General features: G+C 35.4%; 1 protein-coding gene across 2 annotated transcripts in view; it reads left to right on the forward strand.

The window, feature by feature from the left end:
* Positions 1–12,182, forward strand: part of BRINP3 (BMP/retinoic acid inducible neural specific 3) — a gene marked incomplete at its 3' end in the record, with an annotated part of 206,172 nt that overhangs the window by 112,319 nt on the left and 81,671 nt on the right. The window contains exon 3 of one of the 2 annotated variants that reach the window (XM_082766539.1): positions 8,110–8,300. The exons of the other annotated variant lie outside the window; for it this stretch is intronic. Coding sequence (XP_082622665.1) covers positions 8,110–8,300 — 191 coding nt within the window. The remainder of the gene's footprint in view (positions 1–8,109; positions 8,301–12,182) is intronic. 2 annotated transcript variants of the gene reach the window in all.

Raw genomic sequence — 12,182 nt, forward strand, 5'->3', positions numbered from 1 at the left:
AGGATAAACATATAAATCCCTTATAATGAAAAGCGACCTAGACTTTTTGTAGTTAATTGGATGGACAACTGCTTGTTACTCCAAAGTGTCACCATTTTACCTAACAGGTTATAAAGGTTATTGTCATTAATGTATCTACTGCTCAGCATATCTAAATTATCAAGGTCCAGAAAAGCTGTAAAAATCTAGATTTTTACAAAAATTATTTTTTTCTGAAAAAGCTGTAAAATCTACTTCTTGCCTACTCAGACTGTATGAAGATACACATTTACAGCAAAACATTTCCCATGTAACTCAGTCATTCTCCATTTCAGATGTAGTACAGACAAGGAAAGGTTTTACTAGGAATTCTTGTCCTCTCTGCCTTCTGTGACTAATTATTATTATATGTAAAGCTGATAAAAAATTTACTTGAATTTAATCCTTGATTTACAAGCATATTTTACAAGCTATTTCACCAGTTCTTCACCGTTAGATGAACAGTTCAAATAAAATATATTCCAGTTCAGTAGACTTTGCACACTTACCTGTTCTTGCTGTTTATTTATTTATTTTTTCTAATTTGCAACTTATCACTAGTAAGTGCATTTTTTCAAAACATTACTATATACTGTTTGGTGATTGAATGGAGGCAAAAGGTAAATAAGAGTAAGTCACAAAAAGCTGTTACTTTTGTGCAAACACCTTTTCAGGAATAAAGGTGTAGCTAAATATGTGAACAATGAGACATTGAATTAATGTTCACAAGTGTGTTTGGAAGTATATCACAAACTGTGGATAAAAGGCAAACAAAAACACAAAGACAAAATACAGAAATAGTTCCCACTAGTAGAGGGAAATAGTATGAGGGAAAGTAATCTGACTGACTATGCATAGAAAAATAAATAATTTTTAATATATTAGGGGTATATAACATATCTAATTTTTATTAAAATTTGTTCGTATTTGTTCGTGGATTTCTATATACTTCATAAGTTAAATTTCTGTATATTTCATTTGCATAATGCAAGAAGATAGTGAAGCTGGTACAAATGAATTCAAATTTTGGAAGCAGAATTTCAAGTACTAGGAAACTGATAAGGTGAAAATGGCATACAAAGGGAAGAAATATTACTAGGATGTTTCAAAATAATGGTATATTAAGGTAAGAAATAATCCTGATGATATTGCTTAATCATTATAAGATGAAAGTTGGTCTAAATATAAGAAATAATATAGAAGATATATATATATATCCAACATTTCTGCTTTGATATTGGAAAAATAATATGGTTAATGAAGAAATACAGTATTTTTGCATTTCTCATTTTAGCAATGAGAAAATGGTTTAAAAGTACTTTCATATATCTCAAAATTTATTTTTCTTTTTAATCAGCAATTCTTGATAATTGGCAATTTTAAGAAACACAGATATGATACATTCTATACTAACACACTCAGCTGCTTCTTTTAGACAAAAGATGTTATATTTATATTCCCCATGTTACAGTGTTTGTCCCTATTATCATGTTTCTATATGTAGGTAGATATTTTTAGAAGGCTGCTCAGACAATGTGTCAGTAATTCCTTTCTCTTTCACTTTGAATAGTAGAAAACCACTGTAACAAACATTTAATGAAAGTTGTGGCAGACTCTCCACCACTAAACTGATTTTAATTAGCATGGAAAGTTTCATGACCTGTGCCAGTGAGGGGGATTTTTTCACCTGAAAATCTGTGAATACTGCAGCCTTGGGCATTACCCGATTCTGTTCATATGGGGATGAAGTTTCTGCTTAAAAGCCAATTCTTCAGTGTTTTAACTCCAGTGTTTAGAGAATGTTTTCCATATTTACATGTTACAGAATTTGCATATTTACTGTTGCAGAACGGTGTGTGGGTGTGTGGGTAGTAGCTGCAAGGTAATGCAATATTGCTGTTATGGGATCCTCCTTTAAAAACATCTGTAAGATGTGGTGCAGTTGGGTTCAAAGAGCATAGATGTCCTGGTTTCAGTTAGAACAGAATTAATTTTCTTCCTAGTAGCTGGTGGAATGCTGTGTTTTGGCTTAGGATAAGAAGAGTGCTGATAACACCCCGAAGTTTTAATTGTTGCAGAGCAGTGCTTATACCAAGCCAAGGACATCTCAGCCTTTTGCTCTGTCCTGCCAACAGGCAGGCTGGGGGTGCGGTAAGAGCTGGGAGGGGACAGACCCAGGACAGGTGACCCAAACTAGCGAAAGGGGTATTCCATACCATCTGACGTCATGCTAAACAATATATAGGGGTGGCTAGCCGGGGGGAGGGGGCCGGACTGCTCGGGGTTAGGCTGGGCATCGGTCAGCGGGTGGTGAGCAATTGCATTGTGCATCACTTGTTTGTACATATTATTATTAGTAGTACTATTATCACCATTGTATTATTATTATTATTATTATTATTGTTGTTGTTGTTGTTGTTGTTGTTGTTGTTGTTATTTTCCTGTCTTATTAAACTGTCTTTATCTCAACTCACGGGCTTCGCTTTCCATTTCTCTCCCCCGTCCCAGAGAGGGAGGGGGAGGGTGAGCGAACGGCTGCGTGGTGTTTAGCTGCCGGACGGGTTAAACCACGACAATAACTACAACCCACTCTGAGCCTGTCTCCTGTGTTGGAATTAGGCTGTGTACAAGTTTTCTTAACAGTTAAAGCTATCTAAAAATAGCATTTGCAGAAAACGGGATACAGGGAGTGTGGTTGACAGTGTTACAACTCCTGTCGAAATCAGACTGTTGAACCCAGCTTTGGTTCATGTCTCTGCAGCTCACAGTTTACATGAGCCCCAGTGTATGATCAGTGCATGATTAGTGTATGATACAACTTATAAACATTATAATGTCTGGTTGACCTTTTTCCTCTGAGGATTACTATGGCAGTCATTTCATTTTACATCATGTTGGTCTTATTTAAGTTATGGCCTCAGGCATTAAGAAATCTTAAGTTTTGCAAAATTAAGTCTTGCAAAGAAAGGAGGTGGAGAAAAACACCATATATTCTCCCATTGAACTGTTCTGCCAACAGATTAACTTTCAGCTGCTTGGGAAAAATTGGCTTCAAAATCCTGCTGTCATTCCAGCCCATTTGAAGCAGTTACCTTTTCACCAGCCAAAAGTGGAGCCGTGTCATTTAGAAGACATTAAGAGCACAGAGAATGGAGAGCAGAGTTCTGTAATATTAAAATGATCTGATGTTCATTCTCCAAGCAGGCTTTCCAAACTATGCAACACTACTCTTTATTAATATTTATGCTTCCTGGCACTAATGCTGTTTTATGGAACACCTAAGTTACTTATAACGAGGCCTAACACTTCAAATTTTATCTGGGCTCCGCTTGGGTATGGTTGACCTTAGAAAAGAGTGTTATGTTTAAGAAGAATCCATTAGACTCATAATAAATCTAATAAATCTATTAATTAATTATGTGGAATAGCAGAGATTATACGACCATTTCAAATCTTCTACACACACTACAATTTTAGAGTACAATGGCATTTTTTATTTCCTTCAACTAGATGTTTTATCGAGACCTTTCCCTATATCTCCCCATACTGTATAATTTAAAATGTGTCAAAATGAATGCAACAGTAAAAAGAAATGTATAATTTATATATAAATTTGAAATAAAATAACAATGGCTTGAAATTCAAAAGAGGCAAACAGCAGGCAAAAAACAGAGGCAAAAGAGCAGGCAAACAAGGCAAAAACCCTTGTTTGCCTGCTGCCCTAGAATTACTTTCAGATCCACATGTAATTTTAACTTTTTTCAAGATGAAAACATGTTCACATCTACTCTATAAAGAGGTACATCATGTCAGAACAGTATTTGATTGAGCATCACTCTTTATGACATAGTGTAGCAAAACAAAAAAGAAATAAATGTGTATATATATGTATATACACACACACACATATATCTAAGCAGAGCTTTGTAAAATTTTATGTTATTTTTACCCTGTCCTGGCTACATGACTTCGACCTAACCTTCTCTAAATGGAGCAAATGGCAGGAGACCCCATTCAGGAAACAGGCTGTGGCATGCATGCAGTACAGCTGGTCAGAATTGGCACTAATAGGCTTCAGATCTCTTGCATATGTGTTAACCAACCAGCAAGGGAACAGATTTTTGGTAGGACATACAAATCTGTGGGTCTGTTATGTAGGAACAGAGAATGCTGCTCATGGCTTCTGGTGCTGCTTATGACAATAATGCATTTCTATTATACCCTTTATCCTGGGAGCTGGACTTATTTATTTCCTTATATAAGCCCTTCCTCTTGTGTAAGCTCAGGAACTCAAAGCCACTGTCCTTCCCAATAACTGCCCTGAGCAATAAAGCACTATATCCAATGGTTAACATATTGTTCAGGCTGGAAATAGATCGGAAGCATAGCTGTTACCACATGTTATTAAATCTTAGCTTCCTGACAGCACTGAGACAGCTGCTAGTCTCGGATCTTATACATTAGAAGAAGAGGAAGAGGAGGAAAGAATAAACTTCTAGTAACGCCACTGTTTATATTCAAGGAGTAATTGGTTTTCTTGACCAGCAGCCAGCGCTGATGCTATGCTGTTCCGTGGGCGGTATTCTTCTGGTAAATGGTATTCCAGTGACTATGGAAGGTGGTATTTTCTCTCCTAAGAAGGTTCATTAACTCTGTCTGCCTTTGGCAGTGAACAGGAACATTATTTCCAAAGGAGAATATCACACAGGGTAGAAAAATCATTTGAGGGCTGGAGAGTTTGTGTTAGAAAGAACGACTGTAACAGGAATGGGTAAATAAAAGTTGAGCTTTACTGTATGATAAGAAGAGGGAGAGGGAAATAGATCTTCATCTGTCATGGTTCCAAAACACATGACTTAAGAAAGACTTCAGGAAAAGTTGTACGCTGGTTAGTAAGTTTTTTAAAAGCTTCATCTCAGCCTTACAGAGTCACAAAAATGTTATATTAAACAAATAAACAAACAAAGAACAAAAAAGCAGATCCATATTCTACCCTCTCAGTTTCCACAGCAGTGAATTTGAAAAGAAGATTAATTGGAGTGCTAATAATTATTTCCATTGATATGCTCAAAATAAAAACAAACCTAAATTTTACAAAATCATTAGCCTAGGTCCTCTCTCTGAAATAGCATAAGATATGGAAAAACAATCTTTTCTTCCACAGCAAAAACTGTGGAAGGGAGGTTCTCTAAATCAAGTCTGATTAATTAAGCCAAATAAATTTCTCACAGTGCTAGAATAACTCAGTCCCTAAATTCAGTAAACAAAGGACTTTTAGTAGAACAAGAGGACCTGAACTTGGAAATACTTCTGAATTTAGTATGGATGAGACCACCATTTCTAGCTTTACTCCTCCAAAAAATAATTTTCCATCTTTTGAAGAAGAGCTGGAATGGTAAGAATGAATTACCATCTAAAACTACAGTTCAGGAAGAAACACAAAAGGCAGCTGTTGACCTAGTTAGTCCAAGGTTAAGAGATGATTCAGACAAGAGCTGTAATTAGTTACATAGAACGTGAGTAGTATTTAGAAGGGCCTTTAATCTACCTGACATGAATTAAAATCTCTAAGATTTGGAAAGTAATGTTGTCAAGGTTTAATCTGAAAATGAAATGGTCTCTCTGAATACAGAAAGTGTTCAGATTGTCAAGAAACTCTGATAAATCTTCAACATCAGTTTTTAACTCAGGATTGAGATGTTTTTCTGAGAGACAGTTTCTTCTTCAGTCACAAACTTACTGACATAGATAGCAAGAGCCATTTAGTGATACTCTTCTGGATGCAATAAAAAAAAAATATGCATGGATTATGGTCATCTTCACTTCTAAGAAGCTCTGACAGCAATAAGAGAATGAACAGCAGTAGCAAACTAGCTTTTATAAGAATTGTAACTTTTCCATTATCCTTGTGTTTATACTTCAGCTTTGATACAGAGAATTAGTCAGATAGCAAGTTAAGAAGAAAAGATTTAATCTAGTTATAAAATGTATTTTATATGAATGGTTTATATTACAAAGCTTAAATTTTTATCTCACTGTCAAAGCACTTCTGTCTTGATGGTCTGTTCACCAACTGTAATTGAGCTATATTTCTGATGTATTGAAATGAAGAAAAAAAGAAAGAAAAAAATGAAAACAACTTCAAATATGTCCAAAAAGCATAGAATTTAACTAATAATAATAATAATAATAATAATAATAATAATAATAATAATAATAAATAAAAACACACGCTGCTTTCCTTATTTCTTTTTTTTTTCTTTCACTTGAATAGTACATTTACAACCCAGGGTATGTTACTGTATTTAGTGCTTGTATTATTGTGGTCACTGTGACCAACCAATACCTTTTCATTTTAGAGTGAAAATGAAAGTATTTGTGCTTCATTTTCCTCATCACTTTCTAATATGCAGTAGTTCCATAAAGGTTAAAAGAATATATTATTACTTTTCTAGATTCATAAAAGGAAAATAAATTTGTGAGATTAAAACTTTTACAAATGGCAAATGAATTAAAAAACAAACAAAACATAACCAAAACAAAACAAAACAATCAACCATCTATAAAATAACAATTTTCAGATACTAATTTAGGCATATGGAAAATATACAGAGTCTTTAAGAAACAGTGGGCATCTGATTAGTCCTGTGTTCTTGAGTGGTAAATTACATTAAAGATCAACTAAGTTACATAATACTCATTCTACTATAATTCTGCCAATTTATTTTTGAGAAAAAAATCATCTGCAAGAACGCATCTGAGAGGGAAGGCAGTTCACTGAAGCTGCACCAAATTGTCATCTATCAAGTGCATGTCTAAGCTACCCTGGGGACAAGGCAATTTGGATCTTCAAGAGAAGTAGGAGGTTGCTAGAAAGAAGGACTATAAAAATGTATTAATTTGGGTTCTACTCATAGACTTGGACTTAAAAGTATTGAAAACAGAAAAAAAATAGTGTTTATGTATTATACAGCTCATACTACTCATTCAGCCCCATGAAACTGTTTTGTTTCAAATATCACACTAATGTTATATGTTAGCTACAACCGTGATTTTTGTGTTTTGCATTAATTTTGAAAATGAATGTTTTATTATATTTAGCTGGGACCTTCAGTAGGGTCTTTCAAGCTCGCTAATCTATTTGCTTTTTTACAACCTTATCTGAGGGCAAATCTTAATTGACAGAGGACTTGGAAAAGCTAAACAACAGTCCAAAGGTTGTCTTGGACTTAATTCTTACAACATTCGAGTCTGTAACCAAAGTCGCTGTTGGTGTATCTCGGAAAAGCAAAGTTGCTGCAGACATTCAGTGTCTTGTCTAGATTTTGAGAGCAATGGTAAAAACTGTACCTGGTATCTTAATTGGTATGTAAATGGATAAAAGATGTGTTTATTACTGTGTAATTGACCTGTGGTTTTCCCTGTTCTCAGTGATGTATTTTGCAGGGAGGCAGGGGACAAGTCTATGAATTAATTTTTATCCCTCCTACAATTGAAAAGTGATCTGTTTTAGGAATCAGACATACTACCTGTATATTTCTTCAAAATGAAGACTAAAACTACAGAAAACTTTGGAAACATCATAGTAAAGTAAAATGTGGTGTGATAATGTATGTTGCTCAAATTAGCTAGCTATGTACCTAAGTGGCTTATTATCAAAAAGCAAATAACATGGGCCATTTCTTGAAATATTTTTAAAAGTTGCCTTATGTTAATGAAACTATATATTTCTTTTGTTTCAAAGTTTGAAAAATTATTAGTAGACTTTCAGTTCCTAACATATCTATTTGTTCAAGGCTGTATTCATATCAGGGACTAAACATAAACAATAAGAACAGCAGCATCCCCAATTGTTTTATTTATTTATTTTTTTTTTCTGGACAGTTATTTTGTAATGGAATACTCCCTGCAATTCCAATAAATAACACTTATTGCTTGTCCTATGCCTATGATACATGACAGTGTCACTGTCAAGGCCTGCTGTAATACCCAGCTTGTTGCCCCCAGCTAGTCAACAGAGCAGAGTAGTTTGCAAATTAAGACATTTGTCTGAATGACATATTTCTGAATGAGAATCACTTTACTTTGCAGAGAGTTTGGCCGCTGGAAAGTAAACAATCTTGCTGTTGAAAGAAGAAATTTCCTTGGCTCCCCGCTGCCACTTGCCCCTGAATTCTTCCGTAACATAAGGCTACTAGGACGCCGCCCAACACTTCAACAGATCACAGAAAACCTTATCAAGAAGTATGGGACACACTTCCTACTATCGGCTACCTTGGGAGGTAGGGTTAATGCTTGGAAATATGGTGCATATGACTGAACTAAAAGCATTGGTCAACTGATTTCCTTGTAAAACTGTGGTGTTCTCTGTTCCCAGAGCAGCTAAACTGAGCCACTATGCCTCGGTTAGATTTTACAGAACAGGAACAGGTTTTGTCTTCCAGCCTTATGGCTCCTTCTTCTGCTGATGATAAACTTTGTTTTATTAATTCTTTGTAAACAATTTTAAGGACAATAAGAAAAGAATGCCCATTGCTAAGAGTGACGTACTTAGGCCTGAGCTCCTGGTGTGCATGATCCTGGTCCTTTGGGGATGTTGGTCTGAACTGAGAAGTCAGTGAGCGACAGTTTTCAGTAAGAGGACCCTAAAACAATCTGACACAATAACAAATTACACAGGTGTCTTGCTCCATTACAGGACTGCAGAGATAAAGCAACAAACCCAGTAACAGTTGTTTCCAACAAATCTTTTCACCTAGGAGACTTTTAAATGACTTTGACTGCTTGGAAGTCCATATATTGCCAGTCTACCCTTTTTAGGACTACTCTCCACTTAACCAGTGGGACTAAAAGTCTCAGAATGGGATGGAGAGGCTTTTCCATGCGATTAGTATTACCTTAATGGAAGCTGCATCTCTAAATCTCCATGGACTAATTTGGAAAGGGTAGCTAGATGTGTAATTGGGATCTGGTCATAAAATGGATTAAAGAAATCCAGTGAAGAGGCCTAATGTCCAAGGGAGAGCATAAATTGTTCCGAATAAAAGATAATTAGTGCCTGAGATTACCCATCGAGTCATCACAAAATGAACTGACATTTTAGAAATGCAGTTTTATCCCTTGGTGGGTGATTATATTAAAGATAATTCTAGTGATTGAGTATCCTTCCAACAGGACAGTCTTGTCAAAATCCTTTATTCACCTGAGGAATGGTTCTCTTTAACACATTTCATAACAGATTTCAAACCATATATTAAGGAAATGACAGCCTTCCTTTTCTCTTTTGGCTGATATCTGAGCTTTGTAGCAACTGAAATGGCTAACAGTAACTCTCTTTTGGAGAAGACTATTCTAGAAACAAGGTGAATTTCTGCCTTACTGGAGATATTAAAATAACAATACAGAACTAATTTCTATCATTATTTTCAAAACTAGTGCCTCTTCAGCAAATCCATCGATCTTTTGAAATTTAAGAATAAATTACATGTGTTGACCAGAAATTTGGAATAAAATTCCCAGATTATTTTTTTTTTTAATTTGCTTTGTGTATTTCTTTCATACAAAAAGTACATATTTCAGAAATAAGCATATATTTTCTTATGTGTGTGGCACAGATGAACAGTAAACCTAATTGCAGAAAAGAAATTAAATTTTTACCAAATATTTATGTACAATAATTAAAGATTTATCTGCAACAGGTATGGTAATGCAAAGATTATGCAGTGGTAAAACAGTTATTTTTATTAGCTATTTTCTTATTATTAACTAACATAAATTTTGGTACAAACAACCATATCATCAAATTCACTTTAAAGTTGAAATTGAACCTAACAACCTAAGAAAAACAGACTAACACAATTATAATTGTTATTTCAAAAGTACAAAGCACCAATATCACCCTGATCACAAAAGAGCTTCAGACTTAATGCCTTTTAGAAAGTATAGCCCTAAGTAAAAACTAAAACCTAAGGACAGGTCTTTAGAGAAAAAGACATTTGACAATTTCATCTTAAACATTAAATTTGATCCACAAACCCATAGGATTTCCTGCAGGGAATCCAGGGTAGGGTCCCCTTTTCTCCTCTCTCTTAATACCATCTCAGAAAGCCCCTAAAATGCAGTAGCTGCCATATACTTGCAAAAGTGTACTACTTACAAGGAGACAATGTTGACCTTAGGACTGTGCCTAAGCTTAATGTTTAAGGTTTTGATTTAAGTGCCTAGCCTTAAGTTTTAGGCATAATTTCAGACACACCTGCAGCCTTCCATTATCATTGGATGGGTGCTGAATACATTGAAAAATTCAATTATTAAAATAATTATGGGAAAATAGTAATTTCTAAGAGTGCTTTCATAAGGAGGCTAATAACCCTATACTTTTCTGTATGTGTTCATTCTTGTTTTGGGGCTAGATTGAATGGAAATTCCCAGAGATGCTTGTCCATATTTTAACATGTATGTCATCTATTTTATTTCAATAATGTAATCATACTTTTTCTTTAATTATGAGTTTTATTCTGAAAGCTTTGTCACCTATGCAGCTTCTAAAAAGCAGAAGACCAAACAGAGTGCACATATTTCTTTTATTTAATGAATTCCCAGTCATCTGTATTCATGGCCATAAAGGAAAAATTGGCAAATGAATGATCTTGTGGTAAGATTTGTGTGCCCTTGTGACCATTTGGCTTTCATGAATATCCCTTTCTGACTGTAAAGGGAACCCTTGCACATAGTTTGTGAGACATTCCCATGTCTTTATTCACAAACACAGAAATATACTCCTCAAGGGCATTCTGAAATGAGAATTTAGGGAAGTTCTATTTTCCGTGATGCCACGAGTTAATGTGGAAAAAGACATTTCTCACTGTTTCTCTATGAAATGGAAATTTTTATATGTTTATGACATAAGGAAAGTCAAATATCCATAATGAGCAGGTTCAAGTTGCACAATGGAAGAACATTTTGTAGTCCAGTGTTTGTACAGCCAAAGCCATGATTGAGCATTGGGTTCATGGATGAATCTACATGCTTGTGCATAGGAGTAACCTCTTCTTTTTCTGCATTGACTGTCTACAGCATCCAATTTGCAGACAAAGGGAGCTGTGGCTGCTCATTTTCTTTCAATTTTGCACAAAAATTGGGATGCTGTATTGGGCTGGGCCATCACTAGTAGGTGAGGCATTTTCCTCCACTCTTCTAGAGCGACACATGTCCTGCTTACTTTAGAAAGATTGCAAATTTACACAACCCATCCAAAAATGGCCGGGACTGTTTGACAGGAGAGGCAAGAGAGGATTCATACATGTAATCTGCATCCTAGAAGGTGAGAGAAGACTTTATTGGACAAATCCCTGAACATCTCATCTAATTAGAACTGCTTTAGGCTGTGTGACCTCCTGAACTTCCTTCCAGCCTAAATTATTCTCTGATTCCATTAAATGTAGTTCTGAATTCTTTACCAGCTTTCAACTAGCACTGCTGTTAAGCAGATTCTTCATCAAGTGAGAGACAACACACAATATTATTTTTCTCCCTCCCCTTTTTTTTTTCCTGCATTTATACTTAATGCTTTTGCTTGCCTACAGCACGGTGCAAGGAACGTCCATCCTTCTGAATAATATACAAAAGTATTAGCTGCCATAAGCCTTAATGGTTTACAACAAATAGGATGGAGCAGTGAGTTACAGAACTGAAAATTATTGTGAAGCCCAGCGCACCACCGTGGAATAAGTGTAGGAGGATGAAAATGTCATTGGATCCCACGTTTCACACTGTTCTTACATATGGATATCAAAGTTGCTTAGCAAACTGGGTAGATTTGATGATGAGGAAATTACAGCTAACTGACCCATTACGATGAAATTATAGGTCTTATTCCTGGCATTTGGGTGAAATGAGTCTGATTCTGGTGCTCTGCAAGAAGAAGACAGTGGGTCCTCTTACCATCTGGAACACCGCAACTGCTCTTAAAAAAAAAAAAACAAATTTGCAGAAGGTTGCCAAGCTTGTTACGAAATTAAAGCATTAGAGGTCAACTGGCTAAAGGGCAATTTCAAATGTTTGAGATTTTTGCTCCTATTGTCAGACAAGTGCTCAAAATGCTCATTACCAGACCATCAATGCATTCGCTTGTTTTGGTCAGGAAATATCTCTCATAACTCTGA

This window comes from Aythya marila (assembly GCF_965140915.1).
Source record: "Aythya marila genome assembly, chromosome: 8".
In the NCBI taxonomy this organism is placed as follows: Eukaryota; Metazoa; Chordata; class Aves; order Anseriformes; family Anatidae; genus Aythya; species Aythya marila.